Source organism: Herpailurus yagouaroundi, unplaced genomic scaffold (genome assembly GCF_014898765.1).
Source record: "Herpailurus yagouaroundi ecotype Mexico unplaced genomic scaffold, PumYag 140, whole genome shotgun sequence".
NCBI lineage: Eukaryota > Metazoa > Chordata > Mammalia > Carnivora > Felidae > Herpailurus > Herpailurus yagouaroundi.
The window spans coordinates 47,655,102-47,679,561 of record NW_024412395.1 but is presented as its reverse complement, the minus strand read 5'-3'; the positions used below and the strand labels follow the sequence as shown (position 1 = coordinate 47,679,561).

General features: G+C 35.7%; 1 protein-coding gene and 1 long non-coding RNA gene across 8 annotated transcripts in view; one reads left to right on the top strand and one right to left on the bottom strand.

Moving 5' to 3' along the window:
- The window catches only part of SCN9A (sodium voltage-gated channel alpha subunit 9), a 172,446-nt gene extending 163,976 nt beyond the window's left edge, over positions 1 to 8,470 (top strand). For both annotated transcript variants that reach the window (XM_040475270.1, XM_040475269.1), the window contains exons 26-27: positions 335 to 605; positions 3,922 to 8,470. In XM_040475270.1, coding sequence (XP_040331204.1) covers positions 335 to 605; positions 3,922 to 5,114 — 1,464 coding nt within the window. In that variant the 3' untranslated portion in view covers positions 5,115 to 8,470. The remainder of the gene's footprint in view (positions 1 to 334; positions 606 to 3,921) is intronic.
- LOC121030648 (uncharacterized) overlaps positions 1 to 24,460 on the bottom strand; it is a 124,407-nt gene that overhangs the window by 65,874 nt on the left and 34,073 nt on the right. For 4 of the 6 annotated variants that reach the window (XR_005790343.1, XR_005790342.1, XR_005790340.1 and 1 more), the window contains one exon: positions 3,968 to 4,164. This is a non-coding gene — a long non-coding RNA (uncharacterized LOC121030648). The remainder of the gene's footprint in view (positions 1 to 3,967; positions 4,165 to 24,460) is intronic. The other 2 variants (XR_005790345.1, XR_005790341.1) reach the window with 1 other exon arrangement.

The following is a 24,460-nucleotide window of genomic DNA, read 5'->3' as shown; positions in this document are numbered from 1 at the left end:
TGGTGACTGAAACAATTCATATATAACATACTAGGGTTGGATGAGCTTAAAAGCAAATGTTAGTATACATGACCAACTGAAGTCTGTTTGGTATATACTGAAAGTCAACAACAACAAAAACTTTTCATTCACTCTGACTTTGATTTAACTCATGATACAACTCATGATTTAACTCATGATACAACTCATCTCTTGTAGAATCAAGAACTTATGACGAAAGATAATTTATGCAACTTTGAAGACACAACTTTAAAAAAATCTTTTACTAATATAATGATTAATGGATATTTGCAAAATTTACTCTACATTCCATATTATTCTTGTTTCTTTACAGAACAAATTCCAAGGATGTATATTTGACGTAGTAACAAACCAAGTGTTTGATATCACCATCATGGTTCTTATCTGCCTCAACATGGTAACCATGATGGTAGAAAAAGAGGGACAAAGTGACTACATGACTGATGTTTTATATTGGATAAATGTGGTTTTTATTATCCTTTTCACTGGAGAATGTGTGCTGAAACTGATCTCTCTCAGACATTACTACTTCACTGTAGGATGGAACATTTTTGATTTTGTGGTTGTGATTCTCTCCATTGTAGGTAAGACCATTTTGAATCAAACTAAACTTCACACATGCTCAGAGAAGGTTCTGAATTCTTGAATGTAAATTTACTTTTGGATATGTTAGTAAAATGAAGAATGGAGGAAACTTAAAAACAAAACTAAATAAAACAAAGACCTCTGTGTCAGAATTCTTATGTTTATGCTATAGGCCTCAAAGCCACAAGCATGTAATACTTCTTGATATTTGATTTCCAAGATTACTTTTCACAGAAGTAGCAACTACGTCTATATGTAGGGTTGAAGGTAGAAAGACCTATATGTAGGTAGGAAGACCAATGCAGAATCTGAAATCACCTCCAATTTTAGCACATATGAGAACTGTCCCTTGATTAATGATTACTAACAGCAGAATATCCCTGACTCTGCGTGAAAATTCTTTCTAAATTCAAAGTGAAGGTAAGGTCTTAAGAAATGCCATTTTCATTTCTTATGGCTTCATACTTGGCAAAGACTTGTCAATACAATCATTTCTCAACCAACCTCTGTCATGTCTGTGAATCACAGCACATGGTTGTATACTTTCTCCCCTTTACCATAGCTGTTTTTCTGTCCTCTTGTTTTTTCATTATCTGTACAAGCTTTGCCCAGTATTTTAGGGTTTCATTTATTTTAAGAATTACAAATTTTAGACAGAACAAGATTGCAGAGATGATTTAATACAAATTCAACTTATAGATGATAAAACAGTCCCAGAAGGGTTAAAGGTCATATGATCTAAAACTTCCTTATTGAGTACCATGTAACTTCGAAGAGGCATTCAAAACCAGTTTTTGAAGAAAAGAGAAGAAAGTATTAAGATAGAAGAAAACGAATTAAAATTTAGTTAGGAATCTCAGAGGAATAACAAGCAAAATAGTGGGAGCATTCCCATTAAATTAGGAAGAAGAAAAGAGTGTTCCTCTATCACTTCTATTTTTAACAGTATTGGCTGATGCAATTAGATAAGAAAACAGAGAGGTACATGGAGCCAGTTATCTTCATCTTCAGATCATATTATGGCATTCTTTAAAAATGAAAGAGAATCCACCAAAAACATGGATTCAGTTAGATTTCAGAAGATACAAATTTTATTTATTTTTTTTTAATTTTTTTTTTCAATGTTTATTTATTTTTGGGACAGAGAGAGACAGAGCATGAACGGGGGAGGGGCAGAGAGAGAGGGAGACACAGAATCCGAAACAGGCTCCAGGCTCTGAGCCATCAGCCCAGAGCCTGACGCGGGGCTCGAACTCACGGACCGCGAGATCGTGACCTGGCTGAAGTCGGACGCTTAACGACTGCGCCACCCAGGCGCCCCGATATAAATTTTAAATCACATGTATCAATATTCATAAATGTTTTATATGTGGACAAAATTTTTGGAAAGTATACCTAAAGAAAAATATCACATATTGGCAATAAAAATAAAGTAAAATATCTAGTAACAACTTTAATAAGAAATGCATAAGACTTCTATGAGGAAGCTAACATACATAAAGGAAGTCTTAAATAATTGAAAGGCTTTTCTTTTACTTGGATAAGAAGGCTTTCACTCTAATCATGACCCTTTTTAAAATAAATTAATTATAAATAAAGTGTCATCCCAGTGAGAATATCAGTAAGTCTTTTTGCATGATGGAGATAATGGCAATATAAGTCTAAATGATTATAAAATTCATCTGGAAGAAAATTAAAGTATTGCTAGATATTTATACTATTATAACACTGATGAAGTAAAACAGTGTTTTAAAAAGCTCAATAGATTCAAATAGATAATTCAAAATTTAACTTCAAATATATAGAAGATAAATAATTTGCTCAGTAGAAAAATCACATGAATCAAAGATTAAAGGGGCGCCTGGGTGGCGCAGTCGGTTAAGCGTCCGACTTCAGCCAGGTCACGATCTCACGGTCCGTGAGTTCGAGCCCCGCGTCGGGCTCTGGGCTGATGGCTCAGAGCCTGGAGCCTGTTTCCGATTCTGTGTCTCCCTCTCTCTCTGCCCCTCCCCCGTTCATGCTCTGTCTCTCTCTGTCCCAAAAATAAATAAACGTTGAAAAAAAAATTAAAAAAAAAAAAGATTAAAATGTAAAATAAAATAAATTCAAGAAGAAATAGATTTATAACAATGAACCTGAATCGAATCATCCTTCCTATGTCATCTCACAAATTTGAATCTATGAAGAAAAAAATAACAACTATGTCTACATAAAAGCAAAATATTCTATGGACAAAAACTAACCACTACCTCTACCCAAAACAAAAAGATTGAAAGACAAAATACAGGGGAAAAAATTATGTAACATTCAAGAACAATAAAGGATTAACACTTTCAATAGAAAAATAGTCTTCCTAAATCAATAATAGTAAATATCTCAATAGGGAAATGGGCAAAGGACTTAACATGGCCAAAAGAGAAAGTTGAAAACAGCCAACAAGCACACAAAATATCCAATAAATAAGAAAAAAAAATGTAGATTTTTTTCCAAGAAAAATGAAATAAGTTATAATGAGATGTTTTGAAACATCATAAAGATTTTCTGGTAAAAATTATAAAGAATTACAATACTAATTGAGCATGCAGAGTATGAGCACTTTCATATATAACTGAGGAGTTGTACAAACTTTCTGGAGATAGATTTCGTGATAGATAAAAAATTTTAAATATTATGTTTGATCTTTTATTAATGTATTATCAAATGATGCTCATGTAACTAGAAAAAATATACCTACTTGGATATTCATCTCAGCGAAAACAACATAAATTTCTTCAATATGTGTTTATTTGGAAAGAACATTGTAAAACTATAAGAAATTACTTTGTTGTCATTTGTATGGAAATATTTCCATGACATATGATGAAGTGACTATAATTATGAAAGATGCTTATATAACATAATTATATTCCTGTGACAATGTGTGTGTGTGAGCTTGCATAGAAAAATGTCAAAAGTGATACTCAGCAAAATAGTAACAGTGATTATAATTGGTGATATTTCAGGTGATTTATATTTCCTTTTTAGCATTTTACTGTACTGCTTGAACTTTCTACATGAGTACGTATTACCCTTATAATTAAAATTATTTTGGAGGAAAAAAATGTCCACAAACTTAGTAAAAGGAGAGAAAATGTCACAATGATAATTTCATTTTCCTTTGGGATTGCTCAATCTTTTGATTGTTATGAAATTGCTTTCAATATAAAAGGACAGTTCTGAAATCGTAAGAGATAAGATGGCAGATAAAAATACTTAAAGTCATGATTTTCTGTAGCATGGAAATTTAACTATTTCTATCCCCTCCCTCCTCACCAGGTATGTTTCTGGCCGAGCTGATAGAAAAATACTTCGTGTCCCCTACCCTGTTCCGAGTGATCCGTCTCGCCAGGATTGGTCGAATCTTGCGTCTGATCAAAGGGGCGAAGGGGATCCGCACGCTGCTCTTTGCTCTGATGATGTCCCTTCCCGCCTTGTTTAACATCGGCCTCCTGCTCTTCCTGGTCATGTTCATCTACGCCATCTTTGGAATGTCCAACTTTGCTTATGTTAAAAAGGAAGCTGGAATTAATGACATGTTCAACTTTGAGACCTTTGGCAACAGCATGATCTGCCTGTTCCAAATCACCACCTCTGCTGGCTGGGATGGATTGCTAGCGCCTATTCTCAACAGTGCACCCCCTGATTGTGACCCCAAAAAAGTTCATCCTGGAAGTTCAGTTGAAGGAGACTGTGGTAGCCCATCTGTTGGGATATTCTATTTCGTCAGTTACATCATCATATCATTTCTAGTTGTGGTGAACATGTACATCGCTGTCATCCTGGAGAACTTCAGTGTCGCTACTGAGGAAAGTACTGAGCCCCTGAGTGAGGATGACTTTGAGATGTTCTATGAGGTTTGGGAGAAGTTTGATCCTGATGCCACCCAGTTTATAGAATATAGCAAACTCTCTGATTTTGCAGCTGCCCTAGATCCTCCTCTCCTCATAGCAAAACCAAACAAAGTTCAGCTCATTGCCATGGACCTGCCCATGGTCAGTGGGGACCGGATCCATTGTCTTGACATCTTATTTGCTTTTACAAAGCGTGTTCTGGGTGAAAGCGGAGAGATGGACTCTCTACGTTCACAGATGGAAGAAAGGTTCATGTCAGCAAATCCTTCCAAAGTGTCCTATGAACCCATAACAACTACACTAAAACGAAAACAAGAGGATGTGTCTGCTACTGTCATTCAGCGTGCTTACAGACGTTACCGCTTACGGCAAAATGTCAAAAATATATCAAGTATATACATAAAAGATGGAAACCGAGATGATGATTTGCCCAATAAAGAAGATAAGGTTTTTGATAACGTTAATGAGAACTCAAGTCCAGAAAAAACAGATGCAACCCCATCCACTGTCTCTCCACCTTCATATGATAGTGTAACAAAGCCAGACAAAGAGAAATATGAAAAAGACAAAACAGAAAAAGAAGACAAAGGGAAAGATGGCAAAGAAAGCAAAAAATAGAGCTTCATTTTTGATATATTGTTTACAGCCTGTGAAGGTGATAAATTTGTGTTAATAAGACTCTTTTAAGGACGTCTATGCCAAAACTTTTCATCAAAATAGTCTCAAAGGCATTGCCGTGACTAGCTCAGATTCCCTAAAATAGGTGGGCACCATTAGCAGATGGCTGTGTTTGCACTGGTAGATGATTCTGTAAGAATTGTAAGAATATTCTATAGGGGTTATTGACTACAGCAAACAAAGGTGATTTAATTTTATTTGCTTTTAATAAATCAGAAGACCATGTGGAAAATGTACACATCTGCCTTGTCATCTTTTCACAGAATGGTAAATATTCGTGTTTCCCATGTAAATACAACCGCACACATGCATCTATCATTTGGATATCTATAAAAGTATTTTACCTTGGCTTTGCAATGAAATACCCTGATACAAGGAATGGACATTAATAACAAATATTTAGTTAATATATCTTGTTATATTAAGGAGCAAGACTCTTCTTCATGTACAGAAGTCATTCTATATTTTGAGGTGCTTAAATTTATTCTATATCGCAACAGAACCAATTTTCATGTGCCTATACAATGCCATGAGATTATAAACATATGTAGGCGATTCATTTCAAGGAATACTTTTCATTCATCTTGACTCATAGACCAACCAGGATAAGACTTACCTGTAGAGTATTGTGCTTCATAGCCCACCTTTTAAAATATCCTTCTTTGTTCATACAATAACCATACAACATGAAAAATTATTTTAAGTACATATCGCATTCCTCAAAAGAAGAAAAAAGTGAAGATACTGAAGAAAAGGAGGAAGTGAAGAAAACGTTATTCTCTATTATTTATACAAACTAACACCGGACTGTGCTGCCTAAAAACACCAGTGATGACCCAACTCTTCATCTGTTTGGTCACAATTTTCTGCTTTTTCTCATGCAGTATTGTCAAGTCATTCTTTCGCACAAAGCAACGTTGATACTTTGCTTCCGTGAAGTGATTCCTGATGTACAGAAACCTATTTGATACTGTGGTACATGTCTGAGAAGATAATGACTTGGGCAAAGTATTTACTGCATCACCTGTTTTCCATCCTAATGTGTGTATGGCAGACTTCCAAGTCATAATATATGGCAGGATTTCTTTTTTTTTTTATGAAATTTATTGTCAAATTGGTTTACATACTTTCAACACAGACTTGTGTTTAGTATGAGTGAAAGATCATTCAGTGGGGATTCTTGCCAACTTGCTTTCTTACCACTAACCTACTTTCCTAATTTGTGCTATTAATCCTTTTGGACCTTTTTCTTTCACCTATAAAATGAGGACAATGTCACCTTCACCTTAAAATTCTATGACTATGAGGTATATTTTACATCAATCAATAAAGTACCCTGAGCTTATAGTTTACCAAGCACATATTCATTTTGCTTTAGCTGTTGTCCTCCTACCAGGGATTTTAAGCCTAGCTTTAAAAAGTCCTTGTTGGTAGTGGCTTAAAAAGAAATGACCATGATGCATTTTTTCATGAGTTTATTTTAGGAATACGAAATATTTCTTCTATCAAGTTACTTATGCATAGGCAAAAATTGAATTACATAAGTAGGAAGTAATTTTATTTAGAAGATTTTGTAGGAGTTTTCAAAGCAAATGTACATATCATTCATTTGCTTTTCTAAATTAAAAAGGGACATAAATTATATTTCTATAATAAATACAACATATTTTTTGTTGCTCTGGCTAATTAAAAATAAAGGAGATTTAAACATGTCTATAGAGATGAAGAGTATGGGTAGAGAATGATAGAAAGGAGGAGAGACTAAGAAAAACAGACAAAAACAGAGACATTTCCATAGAACTTTGTATCTTGAATCTTTTAAAATTGTGATGTATTTTACAACATCCATGAGGGAGATAATCACTTCTAGACATTTGTCCTAAGGTACATATGAAATTAAATCTAGGGCCAAAGATTCTACACCTACATTCAATCATTCATCTTAGGTTACTTGAGCCTCTTTTTTATTTAATGTGAAAGATACCATGCAGTGTTTTCCTGGACTATGTAGAGCATTGCATTGCATATCTGTTAAGCCTGTTGAAAATAGGTTTTGACAATTAGGGAACCATACAAAATCTATTACATTTGTAAGGTTTTTAATACATTAAATTAAGAAATTAATATCATCTTAGATTTAAATTCAGTCTACCTTCATTATTTTAAGCCCATATAAATATAACTGCATTTTGCATATTTATATATTATGAAAAGATATATGGTAGATAGGTTTTTGTGTGATTTACTATTAATGTTTTTACATTGCCTTATTTTTATGTAAAGTAAAAAATATTGGCAACTGGTTCCTCAACAGTTTCTTCTTAGCATTTCAAAAACAATTTACAAATTTCCTCTTTTCTCCTATTTCATGCTGAACCAATTTCATGCTGAACAATAATTTTTTTTAATATAACATAGTTAGGTTTTGTATATATACGTTTTCCCAGGAATGTCTAGTTGTGACTTTTTATCAATTAAAAACAATATTTGGGATTAAGAGCTTATTTAGTACTGTGTAAGCTTAAAGTAAAATTAGACTTTGCTTTTCATGTAAGGTACTGTTTGGTACTGATAATGAGATACCAACGTCCAGAAGGCACTGTCATACTAATATTTAAATCACATAATCACTAAATTCACTTTACCTAATGATATAGAATGGTAGTTACACTCTAAAATTTAAATTAGAACTAAATGAAAGCAAACACAAATGGAAATAAAGATTTGAACACAAATTCATACGTACAATTTGGAGAAATTACAATGGGAGAATCTCATTTTGCCTTTTTGACTGTCATATCTTTTGCAAAAGATATAAGTGATTTGTGGGCTGTTTCTAGATGCTGATTGTTGAAAACCTCAACCTAAAATGTTCGGCATGATTTTATAGATTTTTGATAGCTTTATTAAAAAGATTTAAGATAAAATGCACATGTAAATAAAGCAGTTTTAAATAGCAATTTTGGAGAAATGTCACTGTAAGTAATGAAAAGAGGGCCAGCTAAATTAGAAGGGGCCAAGGAAGGAGCCTGGGTTTAGGACCTATGTATAGAGACATTTTTTTAAAACATCTGTGGTTATGATGTAATATTCTTGAGGAAAATATCAAGAATTGCTTCATAAAAATAAATGAATAGCCATGAGTATAATAATGCTGTTTACATAGAATTCTTTCACAATTTCATACATCTGTGAATGCTCAAAATGTTTGATTTTGTCATACATTATATTGCAGTTATACCCAAGACTTACACATTGTAATAGAATGTAAAAATAAAAATCGTTAACAAGACAGAGTCACGTGTGCATGTATTTTCTGTTTATGTGAGAATAACCTTTAGGAAAACAAGTTTAGTGCATCCCTAAATAAGTTGAAGCTGATAGCTTTTTTTTTAAATGGAAAGATGGACAGTTTCCAATGTCCTCCATACAAAGTCTTCCAGGATAAGAAATATGGGGATAAAGAATATAGAGTTCCAAAGAAATTCATTGAAATCCACAACAGAGTTTGTGCAGAAGAAAAAATTTTAGACAAGAAATGAAAATATGCCAACATTTAGTTACACAGTGACTGTATGCATCTTTTTCATGGAATAGAATAGTGTAATTGTGTAATTGAAAGATAGTATAACATATGTAATGTCTAAGGGCTTGGGTTCCAGATCCAGAACTGTATTTGGATCCCAATTAAGCCATGACTCTCTGAATTCCCTAAATACATTATTTAATCTGTATGTGCCTCAGCTTTCTCATCTATAAAATGATGATAATTGTACTACTTCACTATACAGTCACAGGATAGAAGGAGGAAATCCACATGAAGCAATTAGAACAATGCCTGACAATACAGAATCAATAATTTACATTAGTAGTAGTAGTTAGTGTGGCAACGAGTTTGCCACTAAACATGAGAGAACCCAGGCAACCTATCATATAGGAACAGAATGCATTCTTCATGACAATATTTTCTCTATTTTATGACTTTGTACAAATAGAGTACCCAAAAGAGTCTCACATATCTTACTGATAGGTAAAGAACATTTAGTGATGTGACATATACACAACAATATTTCAAAATGGAGATTTGTGAATTCAAGTAACATGTGAACATGAAGAAACGTGTATATTTACAAAGGTTTAGCTTATTCCAAGAAAAAATTTGGAGGAGGTAGTTCCCAGAGTTAACTACATAGTCAAGCCAAACCTGTATTTTGTTTTAGCTGTGAGCATCCAGTCCTGCTTTTGGTCTTTAAGTAAGACACAGTAATAATAATCGCTGCCATGCTAGGCCATTATTTCAACCTTGTATGCTATTATAATGGCATATAAAACATTCCTAGGGACTTCTGTACTGGCAGTTGTGATAATCACTGCAAAATAAAATTATGATCCCTGAACAGCACCATTATGCATCTTATGAGTGGCAATCACATGAAGTTCCTACAACAAAAGACTGAACTTCTTCCTTACTATAGATAACACTACACCATAATCCAAGCAAAATTAGCTGCGGAGTACATGGTCATCTCAAGGGAGGGAAGAATTGCATGCTGGCTAGAGCAGAGACCTGTGCCGCAATACCATTTGATGCACACAGGAAGAGAAACATGAATAATTGATAGCTCTAAACAAGCAGTAGAGCAGACATACTTCACTTTACTCCCTGTTATTCTGAGTAGTGTAATAAAATATGCGCATTAACAACTGAGCTAAGAAAAAAGTCAATTGTAAGAGATTAGGAGGTATGTGTATTGTCCTTGTCATGTATTTCAGCTTCTCATTTAAAATATTTTTCAGAAACAATTGAAATGCAACAAAGGAATAGATAAAACAATGGACAAAAGTATTTGGAAAAGACTTAAGCCTTGTTAACAATTATAAAAACCTAATCCAACTGTTCCCGATGTAATATTTGTTGGTATGTCCTATTTCTTGTTTTATTTCATAGGGGACAAACATCTTCTACTTACTTAATTTCCACTAGGAACAGCTTGGAATGTCTTTATGAGCCAATGAGAATAATGACAAGCAAAGACAAACCATATTACTAAGTGAGAGAAGCCAATTTGAAAAGGCTACACATTGTACAAATATGCAGATGGTTCCAGTGGGACTATTTCAACGCAGTCAGAACACACTGAGGTTCCATAACCATTTGGGAATTTTAATAAAATTGATTTTGACGACATTAGACCCCTAGCAAAGTTGAAATGAGCAGTACCAAAGAAAACTTTTTTTAATGTTATTGAGGGCGGAAACAAGCAGTTCAAAGATGAGGTGTGAAAAAGACCCCTGTTAAAATTGAATACAGGTAAGCAGAGTTTTCCAGCCTTCCCAAAAGCTCTCACAAATCCTTTCTACTTTGAACCCTTCTGCAGAGTTTTAGAGCTGCAGACACCTTCACTTCCATCTCAGCCTCAGGCAACAAATCCATGAATTCAAAACTTTTCTGATTCTTAATTTATCTCTAGAAAGTCAAACTAAACAAAATTTAGTTAATGGTCAAAAAGAACTAAACATCATATATGAGTTTGTTACTCATTATTCAATATCTACTGAGCACCTTCAATCTGTCATTCCCCTTCAATCTGCAGACATTAACAAAGCCCTTCCCTCTTAAGGGACAAAATGATGTCCTTCCCTCTTAAGGCAAAACTGATGACCCATGAATGATCATAAATATCAGAGTAATATTATATTGGTTTTATCATACATTATTAATCATGAATGTATATGTATTAGATTATGTTTTATTACATGTTCTATAGTCTATGTTATATACTATTTTATTTTATGATAGTTAGATAATATCAGGATGTTTCACTCTCAAAGCTTCATAATTTTTGGTCACAACTTAAAAATAGTGAGTTGAGGGGCACCTGGGTGGCTCAGTTGGTTAAGCGACCGGCTCTTGGTTTCAGCTCAGGTCATGATTTCACAGTTGGTGAGTTCATGCCCTGCATTGGGCTCCAGGCTGAAAGTGCAGGGCCTGCTTGGAATTCTCTCTCTCTGCCCCTCCCCCTGCTCGATCTCTAAATAAATAAAATAATTTTAAAAAATTTAAATTGTGACTTGAAGTTGTGCCTTTTCTTTTCTGCCTTTTCTGCAGATTTTTGTAACTCCAAAAATACTTTGCTCATTCATTCCAATGATTTATAAGCTGTTTTGCCAGAGAAAGTCACTCAGGAGCTAAATTTTGATTCCTAATAGGTATTTTACTTTTCACTCCTATAAAAGAATTTTTTTTAATATTCAAAGTCATCACTTTGCTTTGGCATTTATGCCAAAGATTTAATGAGACAAAGACTCAAATTTATAGTTAAAATAAAAATGTACGCTTCTGTTTGAAGCTATAATATTATCCTTGATGTTCTTCTCAACATTGAAAATTAAGAACTACCTTTAAAATAAAATGTTATGGATGAAAAATAGGTATCAAAACTCCACAGAAAATATTTTTTTCTTTAAAAACATCGGTGAGGCTCACAGCTATGAAACTTCTAAATATCAAACTCTCATTCCGCCTGCCTTTAAGAAAATAAGAAAGATCGAATTCTCTTGTAATCTCCTTGAACAACTCGGTGCATTTTGATATATTGGTTCTAGCTGATGCCCTCTATTGAATCAGTTTAATAAGAGATGATTGGGAAAAAAACAGAAGTGGGAAAAGATTTCACTCATGCTTTGTTTTCCTGTCTTATTTACTTCCTTTTATATACTCATCTTACCCTAACCATCTTATGTAGACCCTCAATTCAGAACAAAGATTGATAACTTGTTTAGAGTTACCTAATTTGGCCCTGGTACTTGCAAACAAACAAACAAAAAAAGTTCTGTTTATCTCCAAAGAGTCACATATTGTCCATTTATTTTAAAGACAAATGGGTCTGCCTCCTACAAACTTCAGCCAGAATACCACTTAGAGCTGGGTTATGGACAGAAAGCGATCTGGGAGGGAGCCAGGGGGAATAAGAGATGAAATCTACTTTACTTTGTGACACAAGCCACAGAATACACCAGAAATCTGAAGAATGCGTCGAGAAGTGAGTGTTTTCAGGTGAGCATATTTTAGGTTTTTTTTTCTTTGAAATAAAGATAAAACTTCACTTAAGTCTTATGCCTAGAGCTAGAAAGGGCTTGAATAGCTTGCTCTAAAGAAGCCGGTGCCGGTACAGAGAAATGCCCTTGACACTGCACAAACCTGAGGAATTACTCTAGCGGCTTAAAATGACAGCCTTTGGCATTGTTTTCTCTATTGTCATTTCTTCCTGTCCAGTTATTTCCTCCTAGAGTAAGGTAGCTCTTTTTTTTCTCCCCTGCTTCTGTCATCTCGGGAGCTAAAACCAATAAAACTAATCTCTTCCTCTTTATAAAATCAATAAAGCAAATTAGACATGACATTGAAAGCACTTTAAAGAAATCTAAGCTCTGTTTTTCAGAGTGAAATACCATCTTATACCTTTAAGAATCATCAAAAATGTAAATATACAAATATATACACAGCAGCAGCATATTATGTAATATCATGAGATTAAACCTGTCACCAACAACGTGACTGTGAACTTGAACAATGTACTGTATTTTCCAAGCCTCAAGTTCATCTACAAGAGACTAACAGTCGTCTTAAAGTACATAAATACACGGTAGAAACTTTAACGGGCAGCAATGTATTCTGCACTGTCTGAAGTACCTCTCAATCTAGGATTCAGTCATAAATTCAATAATATGATACTGAGCATCTATTGTGTCCTAGAAGAATCAATGATAATAGCACTATGCTATTTTCCATATTGTAACATGTATAGATGATAGAGAGGAGCTTAATCTAGATAGGGCAGCCTAGAGCTGAATATTAAAAACTGAATAACAGGGGCACCTGGGTGGCTCAGTCGGTTAAGTGTCTGACTCTTGGTTTCAGCTCAGGTCATGATCTTATAGTTCATGAGGTTGAGCCCCACACTGGGCTCTGTGTTGACAGTGCAGAGACTGCTTGGGATTCTCTCTCTCTCTCCCTCTCTATCTCTGCCCCTCCCCTACTCGCTCTGTCAAAATAAATAAATAAATAAACAAACAAACAAACAAAAAAACTGAGTTACAGTTTTGAATGTGTTGGAATTTGAGGTACTATGAGTCAAAGTAAAAGTCCTGAAGGCAATTGAATATAAGACCTGAAGTTAAATGAAGTTCAAACAGGGTTAGAGACAAATATCCAGGAGTCATTGCTTCCCAGGGGTGGATGAATTCAAAGGCATGCTAAGTCAACTAGGAAGAGTATACACAGGTAGAAGCTTGAAACAGTCTTAAGGGGAGTCAACAGAATATTAAGAAAGAGAATGTGATAATGTGATCAGCATTACAAACTGCTTCAGATTTGTCACACAACTCAACACTAAAAATGTCAATCTTTGAGGACAAGTGTTTTTGGTGGAATTTTAGATGCAAAAGCCATAGGGCATGAGTCAATGAGAACTATGTTAAGCATTAATATGACCATTACCCACTGCTCATGAACTTCACCTTGCCAGCACACAGCAGGGTAGGTATTAAAAAAATAAAAACTTAAGGATTCAAACTGAATATCCTCTTTTCTGAAGTGTATGTTTGCATTTTCTGCCCATTTTTAAATTGAGATTTCAGGACATCAGTGGCAATATCAAAGTAGGGACTTCTGAAAATCTACTTCTCCATAAAAGAAGAGGAACACTGGCAAAATTGTCAAAAATCGATTTTTTCAAAACTCTGGAAATTAACCATAGGAGCTTTAATTCAAGAAACATGACTGAATCTCAGTAAGTACAGCAAGCTTTATAGTTGCTTCAAAAACCAATAGTCTCATAATCTCAGTGAAAACCAGCAATCTAAAAGCCAGTGGAAGGAGCAGAACAAGTTTGGAGCTCTCCCAAAGCCCACTTTCAGAAAACTGACAATTCCCTGAAAAATGCACCTGCAAAGCTATCTTTATTTGGCCTAACTCAAAGTTCACCTAATGCACATAGCCTTTTCCTTGGAGTTGTTCACAATTATCTAACATTGCAGCTGCCTAGGGCAGTGATAATAGTTGGGGTAAACAATATTACCAAAAAATTTAAAAGGAAAGGCTAGGGAATGACACGTCCATAATGGACTTCCTAAAACTCCAACTTATTTCTGGGAATCTACAAGCCATCAGCCTATACAGGACTGTGAACATGCCAGGGTTATGCACATGTATGGAGTTCTCACCTCTGGCTGACCTCGAGGCTCTGTATAAGCAGGAAATGACAGTTAAGGTAAAGTTGTAAACTGCCTGCCTGAGTCTTAAAGGCATGTCCCAACAAGCAAATAGAGGCTCTCAGCAAAGGCTGGGAGACGTAATCATGCATGACATCTAAAGAAATTTCTGTCCAATCATTAGCTAACCACTAAGTTAATTGAGCAGACTTCAGTGTCCACACAAGACAAAGAACACAGACTTTACTGATTTAGCCCAGGAAAACCACTAAACAAACAAGCAACACCCCACCATCACAACAAAAAGCAACAAGGACAAACAAAGCGGGAAGGAAATCTGACCTTAAGATTAACAGGTGATTTCTTATTAGAAACCATGGAAGACAGGGGCAGTAGGATGACATATTCAAAGTACTTGAAGAAAACTGAACTAGGAACTCTATATCCAGAATAACTAACCTTCAAAAATGGACAGGTTAAGACATTCTCAAATAAACAAAAACTGAAAGACTATGTCGTGAGCACATCTGTCCTACAAGAAATACCTAAAGACAGAGCTTAGGCTGAAATGAAAGGACATCAGACAGTAACTCAAATTTACAGGAAGAAAGAAACAGCACCAATAAAGGTAACCAAAGCAGTAAATCTAAAAGATAGTATAAATGTATTTTTTAAATTACTTTTTAATGTTTATTTTTATTTTCAAGAGAAACAGACAGACAAAATGCAGGCAGAGAAGGGACATAGAGAGAGGAAAACACAGAATCTGAAGCAGGTTCCAGGCTCTGAGCTGTCAGCACAGAGCCCTATGAGGACCTCAAACCCACGAACCGTGAGATCATAACCTGAGCCGAAGTCAGATGCCCAACCGACTGAGCCACCCAGTCGCCTCTGTATAAATGTATTTTTATTTGTAATTCCTCTTTTTCTCCTATATGATGTAAATGATAACCACAGAAAGCAATAATTTTACTTTTTTAAGAATGTTTACTTATTTTTGAGAGAGAGAGCAAACACAAGCAGGGGAGGAGCAGAGAGAGAAGGAGAGAGAAAATCCCAAGCAGACTCCATGCCATCAGCCCAGAGCCCGATGCAGGGCTCAGTCTCGCTAACCATGAGATCGTGACCTGGGCTGAAATCAAGAGTTGGATGCTTAACCAACTGAGACACCCAGGCGCCACTTGCAATAATTTTAAATCTGTGTTGATGGGCGTATAATGTGTAAGGATGTAATTTATATGATATAATAGCACAAAGAATGAGGAGGCAAAGGAGATATTTAAGAGCAAATATTTTATATACTATTGACATTAAATTGGTATTAGCCCAAACTGGATTGTTAGAAGTTAAAATATTAATTGTAATCCTCAGAGCAACCACTAGAAGAATAACTCAAAAAATATTTTTAAAAATGGCAAGGAAATTAAAATAGAACACTATAAAACATGTGTTTGACACAAAAGAAAACAGTAGGGGAGAGATAGAGAAAAGACATGATATATAGATAACAAAATGGCAAACAAAAATGCTATCTTACAATACATTGGAATGTCAGACTTTTTCTTTTCTTTTTTCTTTTTTTTTTTTTTAAGTAGGCTCCACACCCGGAGATCAAGAACTGAGATCAAGAGTCAGACACTCCACCAACCGAGCCACCCAGGGGCCCCAGTCTTATTCTTTTTTTAAAGCTGTTCATTAGAAAAATGAAAATTAAAATAAATTAAATATCACTAGACCACTTTCAGAATGGCTACACATAAAAAAAAAAAAAAGACTGACAATAACAAATATTGGAGCAAAAGGAATTCTCATACCTTTCCAGCAAGAACATAAATTTGTATAATTACTTTAAAAATATGTTTCACAGTATCAATACTAAACATATTCTATGACCAAAAGTCTTATACTAGGTATATATACACAGAAATGAGTGTTTATAACCACCAAAAGACATTTGTATGACTGTTCAGAGATGCTATATTCATAATAGCCTGGAACAAATAGGAATAATGGGAAAATCTATCAAAATTAGAAAGGATAAATATGGTGGTATACATACGCAACAATATACTATGGACAGCAAGAAAAGGCAAGTTGCTGATACATGCAAGATCATGGAAAATCTCACCAAGAGGCTAGACACCAAAGATTACATATTGTGTGAGTTACTTTATGAATCATAGCAAAAGACAAAACTTATTTCTGATCATAGAAGTCAGAAGAGTGGAACCATTTGGTGGGTTATTGGCTTAAAAGGGCATAATGGAGAATTCTGGGATACCAGAAATATTTTATATCTCACCCCAGGTGGCGTTTACATAGTAGTACAAGTATTTTACTATACTCTATATTTATTAGACCTCAATAGAATAGGAAACAACAACAAGACTGTGTTAAGGAGATCAGCCACCATCTCCAGGTGGTTTAGCTACAGTACCATCTTGCTGCTCTGTTACCTGCTGTTTTCTTGCTTTTGGTTCTGGGGAGTTTCCTTTAATTTCTTGCAAGCTTTGCCTTGTATTAAAAAAGATATTTATTAAATTTTGCCCAACAGACATTTTATATCAGATTTTTTTTTCAGGATATCTAGTCATCTAATTGCTGAACACTAACTAAATGAACACAGAATGATTTCCTGTTTTGGAATCTCCTGTAACTTTGTCTGACAAGTACAGAACATAAGGTCATTCTAATGAAACTTGGGCTTTCAAGATACTTTTTTTCTCCACTTTTAGAGCCTCCCAGAGCAAACCTAGGAATAGATTTCTTTTAAAAAGGGAGTAGAGAAGGGTGACTGGGTGGCGCAGTCGGTTAAGCGTCCGACTTCAGCCAGGTCACGATCTCGCGGTCCGTGAGTTCGAGCCCAGTGTGGGCTCTGGGCTGATGGCTCGGAGCCTGGAGCCTGTTTCCGATTCTGTGTCTCCCTCTCTCTCTGCCCCTCCCCCATTCATGCTCTGTCTCTCTCTGTCCCAAAAATAAATAAACGCTGAAAAAAATAAATAAATAAAAAGGGAGTAGAGAAGATAATAATTTATTCAAGAAGACTCATTAAGACTGACACTTAAGTTTGTAAATATCATTAATGTTTTAATTCTTTTTATCAGAGTAATCATTTGGTGATCCAACTGCAACATCATTTTCCTACCACACTGTAATTCCATTTTACAAACAACACAGAGCTATTTGAGAACTGGGGTGTACTGTAAACGTGTTAATCATTTCTCTTTGGAGGAATGGCTTGAAGTCAAGGATGCAATATGAACAGCTCTCTTTTCTCCAACTTGCAAGAAGTCTAAAGGTTTTTCTTCCATTTCTTAGACAAGCCATTCTCTTTACAAGTCACCTCAAGCTAGAAATTAGCTGATGAACAGAGATACCCAATCTATCAACAAGTACTATAGGTTTAACCTGTAAACTATTCCCCAAATCTGCCCATTTCTCTTCATCTCCACAACCTTGACCCCAGTCCTAACCACTATTAGCTCTTGTCTAGACCTTTACAGTAGCTACTGAACTCCTCTTTGGGATCCACGTTTTGTTCCCTACTCTCCACAGAGCAGTGATCCTTTGAAACTCTAATTTCCATCAAGGTATTCTTTCTAGTTCCTCAATTCCTCTCACAATTCTTTAGCAGGAAGGGCAGACTTCTTAGTATTCTAAAGGGCTGTATGTGATCTGGCCCCTTAACTATATTAACCCCCTGTCACACCACGCTTTTCTAAAACTCACAAGCTGTAGTTCCACTGACTTTCTTTCTGTTGTTCAGTCCACTAAGTCTACTCCTACCTCAGGGCCTTTGCTCTTGCCCCTCTCCACCTGAAATGCACCTCTGATTCAGAACACAGCTGTGTCTTCTGAGACTTCAGCTCAGCTTGGACAGGCCTCCCCTCATCAGCCTACTTAAAGCAACCCCACTGGCCTTAGTCATTCTCTCCCACGTTAAACTGTTTTATTTTCATCTCATCATTTACTATTATCTAAGACTATTATGATTTTATCTATTTGTTTTCTTGTCTCCTCTCAATTCATAAACATAACCGTGTGAGGTAATACCTTATTTATTTTAGCTAACTCCATCCCTAGAAGGCTTGAGATCCAACAGATGTTCAGGATTCATTAACAGATTGTTTCAGATCCTAAACTCTGCCAGTTTGGCTTGAAAAGGAAAAGCTCTGATGCACTAATCACAAAAAAGATCAGTGTTTGTTCATAGTTTAGTGTTCCCTTTTCCATGGGTCCATGAATTTAACAGAGAAATCTTGGGGATCTATGTTGGGAGAAGGATGGCAGGGAAGGGTTTTCTGGAATCTTTCCATTCATATCACATATTTGGTCTATGTTTGGCTATTTTTGTTTGCTTCATAAGAGAAAAAGCAAATTACCTCCTAAATCAGTCCATCAGGAAATAAACAACCACAAAAGGAACACCTATCAGTAGTATGCTGGTAAATGTTTGCTAATTGGCTCTCCTAGAGAAAAAGAAGTTCGTGTTTCTATGTACCTTTTGTCGATTTCCATGGTGCAAATACTCCCACGACAGCTAGTTTCAAGCAAACAACCTGAAGTCACTGAAATTGGACTTGGGAAAAGATGGGCACCACTGGCCCTCGATGTCACCCACGTGCCAAGAATAGTGTGAATTACTTTATATTCTGCCTCTTCTATCTTAGAGCAGCCCATAAAACTGATTTATTAGTCTTATGTCAGAGATGAGGAAATAAGTTTAGGTAATTTGCCTACGGGTGCCCACTATGAGGGAGAAACCAGAGTTCAAATCCAGATCTCTCTGACTCTGGGGGCTACATCTTTCATTTGTTTCAAGGAGTGGTAGCCAAAAAAGCCACACACACACACACACACACACACAGAGCAATAAACAATACAACCAGACTTTGGTTAAATGTCAAGGTGCTTCTTAAGATCACAGCTATTTTCTGAATATCCTAGATGTCTTGCAGATGAAGTCAATTTTATTGCTAGCATCAATTATATGTGAGTATAGAATTAGATGGATTGAGAATCCTAAAAGTATGTTAATCAGAGTTCAGTGCACCAGCAAAATCTTGAAACACTCTCTCTACTCCTCTTTCTTACTTTCTTTGCTAGCTCTTTTTGACCCCTTCCCTCTAGACATTAACATTCTAGACATTAAGCGGAGCAGGCACTGAAAGGAAAAGTGACTCAATATCAAACAGGATGTATCTACTACTTTAGCAAATCTGATGAAAAACCAAAAATGGGTCAGCTCCCTGGATAAAACTGTTGATGAGGCAGTGAAAAAGTTTCATCCCTTCGGAAGATGAAATCATCGTGTGCCAAGGATAAAGAGAGGAGATTGGTCCCAAGATAGACCTGTGATTCTCAGTATCACTGCAGATGCTGGGCTGCACGGTCATTTTCTGATTCAGTAGACCTAGGGTGGGACTCCACCTTTGCATCTCTAATAACTTCCCAGATGATGCTGAGGCTTTTTGTCCAGTGACCACACTTGAAGAAGGGATGCTCCAGAGGCCAAGTAATTTGAATATACATTACAGCTGGAAAGACATTGGTTAAGATTACTGTTCTCAAACGTAACTGCATATTGTAATCACCTGAAAACCTGAAAACCAATGCCTGGGTCCCATCTAAAGTTTCTGCTTTGATTGGTCTGCTTTGATTGGTCTGTGGTCAGCCTGGGTACTAAGATTTTAGAAACTTCCCAGCTAATTCCAATGTGCAGCTAAGCTTGAAAAACAATGGAAGTTACCCTGGATTTTAATACATACGTGATGTATTTTTTTTAAATTTATTTATTTAGAGAGACGTAGGGGAGAGAGAACCCCAAACAGGATCCAAGCTGTCAGTGCAGAGCCCAATGCGGGGCTTGATTCCACATACTGTGAGATCATGATGGGAACCAAAATCAAGAGTCACACGCTTGACCAACTGAGCCACCCCGGGCTCCTACATGTCTCTCAGTGCCCATCCTAAAATGGACCCATCAGAAAGGTACTCCTTCCCTCAATTTCCTAGTTTGTTTTAAGCTTGTGTTAAACAGTAGAGGTTTGAGTGCCAGTAGAGGTTTGAGTATCCAGTGGTAGACTGCCTCAGCTGTGAGTTAGGAAGCTCACCATTGGTTCTCACTCAGTCATTGCTATTTGCTGTGTGACTTTCTTAGTTGAATATGACATTTCACTGCTTGGTTTTGTCTTCTGGTTAAGAGTGAGCAGTATATTAAGAATATGGAAAATGCTTACAAAAGTTTAAAATGTTATAGAGAAGAATTATTAAGAATGGGTATGATGACAATGATGCTTATAGATGGTTTATAGATTTAAAAAATTAGTACAGCTCCTAGTTCAAATATATTCTCCCAGATTATTGGCTACATGAGAATCCCAAATGAGAACGTTAGAGTAACTGCTCAAATGCTACCTGCTTGTTGAAATCGGCTTTGGTCCAAGGTAACCAATGTGCTTATAATTCTACAGCATATATTTTTATAGCTATTGAGGACAGAGACTATGAATCTTTCACGTATATGCTTATTCAAGTGCCAATCACTTAATAATATATTATTTCTCTGCATATGAGATATTAAAACATGTTACCTCTTTTCCATTATTAAAAACAAAATGACACTGCAACTACTCAGATTCTAGAAGATATTTAAAATAATAATATAGTAAAGAAACAAACTGTGGTTCCATTTTGGCCTCCAAGTTTTAAAAATTATATAATGGCTCCATCTTCTGGTCAATGAAATAAAGAATTTCCAGGCTCCAAAATGCAGTTAGGTTCCATGTTCCACAAATAATTAAACTAGTCTAGTAAATGTCAGGAAAAAAAAAAAAAAAAAGGCTTTTTATTCAGCAAAGGTCCACAAGCTTCATTAACTTCTTCCTTGAGAATTTTACTTACTTTATTGTTTAAATTGACCCCGATGTCTCCAATGCTGCCATGTAAAAGCAGATGGTGCTGTATTTGTCTTGTCTAGTTTCCTTTATCATTGCTTCTCACCTTCCCTCTTGGTACTTCTTCCCCCCTGCAGAAGAGTTCAGAGTCCTCCTACTCCTGAGACTTCATGTGAATTTGATATCTCATGCTCTGTACCCAACTTTTCATTCTAGTTTGGAAGAAAATTTTATGAAATTTGTGCTAAAATCATGATGAGAAATTATGGATATTCGCGCTGACCCACAAACAAAGTTTAGTTCCTAGAGATGGGATGTCTCTTAGAAAGAAAGGCTACCAGTAGTAGATCTACATCCAATACGTATATTCAAATCTTTTGGGGTTTATGGGCTTAACTTAAAGGAAATAAAGACCTATTGAAAAGTGAAGTTAATTTTAAATGAATAGAAAAGTTGTGTACTTGAATGAAAAAAAATGACGATGAAACCCCTTTATGTTTGGATGTAAATCTCACAGAAATGTCTTACTCTTCCTGCCCTCAGTCCATTTGATATTCCTTTGGGAAGTGTAACACAATTTACCCATATTCTTTAGTTCCTAAAAATACAGTAAAATAAGACACCATTTTAAACTGTATCTCAATGTCTTTCTGAGCCTTAGCAAATAAAACTTACTGGTTCAATATAACTGAATGTTACTATATACAGCTAGGTTAGTATTTTGGAAATCCAGTTGGAGCTTATTGTTATTATTCCTGTTGTTTTGCTTTTTATTAAGAGGAATAAAATCTTTTCTTGGAATAGGAAGACAGTGACATACTGAAATAGAAGTTATGTTTTTACTCCTTACATTTGTTTATAGAAATTGTGATTTATTTTTGTTGGAATGTTCTGGGTCACAATAAAGGATATTATTCATACCAAGACATATTGGGTCTACCAATACATCTCTTGGGGTAAAACATGCAAGCAGTTAGCTAACTATAGGAAGCAATACCATACTTCCTTCTCTGAAACTTCTGTTAGAAGTTTAGAATGTCTGCTACTCTTTTATGCTACAAATATGACAGTAAAAAACAGTCTCTTCTAATATTTAAGTGTTGAGATATTTTACATGGCTTTATTAAAATGAAAGGACAGAAAATTATCTCAAAAATATAGTAAAGAAACTGAAAAAGAATGAAGGAACGGGATATTAAATGTTCCAATATGAATATAATCATTGAGCCACTTTTGAATCTCCACTGGACACAGAGTTTTCACTAACTTACTCACAAAGTCTTACATTCTCTGACATGAAATGTACAAAGAAAAGAAATGATAACTAATTAGCGTTTTGTGGAATAAATCCAATAGATATTGAATTGGTATGAATTGACTGCTTCCTGGGTTAGGTACTGTTGTAGGTACCGGGGCGGGGGGGGGGGGGGAGCCATGAACAAAACCGACAAAAATTCCAGTCTTTAATATAAATGTCAATAATAATAGCTAACAGGGCATAGTTACACCAGATTCTAAGTGATCTATTCATCTAATTTATTCCTCAATTAATATTCATAACATTCATAATTATCTCTTTTTTTTTAAGTTTTAGTGAATTGACTTTTTATCTATCTATCTATCTATCTATCTAAGGGAGAGAGAGTGGAGGTGGAAGACACAGTGCCGTGATGAGCACGTTCTGTTATCAATTTCATGTGTCTCAATTCTCCTTCCTGCAAGTTGTTAGGATAGCCCCCATGTACTTGGCTTCCAGGGGATTTAGGTTCATCTTTACTAAGTACATACACAGTACTGAGATCTACACTTAAAAGAGGGCTTTTATCATGATCCCACTTAAATGGCCTGAAGGGTCAAGAGAACTCAGAGGGTAAAAGTAAGCTGTGGAAAAAGCAAGTTAGAGCAGTGAGGGAAACCAGGTCAGCAACACCTCAGTAGACGAATATAAATTGTATAGATCTCACTGTAAAAGGCCTCTTTCAGGATTTGACGGTAAGAAAAGGATCTAGAAAGTGTATTTGTGGACAGCAAGACATACCCTAAATGGTAGTAGCTACGTCTTAAATTGTGACTTGGCCTCCAAAGATACAAAAGCCAACCAGCCCTCAGCTCTGGATTCCCATGTCCTTAACTAACACTTGCTCATCCTGCTTATAGGTACCTCACTTTGGGTGTTCCTCAGAAGGGAATGAGAGTTCTGGAGAGCAGCATCCACTCATTCACTGGTGTCTGTATCTGGTTTCTAATGTTCGTACCACTTTTTTGCTGGTTTGGTATAAACTCAAGTAAGAGCAACCTTGAACCAAATCTCAGTGCACAATTATCAGTTGCCGGTCACAGACAACTGCAGTCTGGCCAGCTCAGGTAGGCTTCCTAAGCACATTTCACCAGGCTAGACAAATCACGCTGGTCATCTCACAGGGGTCTGCGTTGCCTAATGTGTTTAGGAGAACACAATTCACTATGGAAACATGTATTTATTATTTCCTTAAAATCTGGTATTAATTCCTCATGTTGCAAAAGTAACGTGTTCCTTGTAGAAATTAAGAGACACAGAAACCCTAAAAGAAATAAAGTCGTATTCCATTGAGATAAACAATAATTGCATCTTGCTGCATTTCTTCCCAGTAATTTTTTTTTTATGTAGGTAAAGTCGATTTTTGTGTTTTCGTGTGGTCTGGATAGGGTCATAATATTATAGAGTAACTTAAGAGCATTTATTTCTTACAATTGTCAGTATGATACTTGGCTCATCTTACAGAGCTTTCTCTCATTTTCTCTCTTGGACTTTCTGTGTTTCTCTGAGTATCTTTATTTACCTCTGTCTCTCTCTTCATGCACTGATGCTGGTAAAAGTCCTCACTCTCCGGGGCCATGTATAGAGGCTACACTATTTAATTTACTTTACTACAGTAGACAGGGGAATGAAGCTGAATTTTGTGTGAAGCAAAGATAAAAATCATCAGCCAGTCTTGCTTCCACATGTTAATCCTCCTCTGGTCCTCAGGACCAGTTCCATCATCGGCCCCCTCAGATACCTGTTCAGGTATTGTTCCTATAATCACAATTAGAACAAGGACATATACATGTATTTGAAAATACTTCCCAAACAGGGGGAGTATGTTTGAAAATATTTCTGCTCATTGTAACCATTTTTCAATTCCCTAAAACTATTAGTTC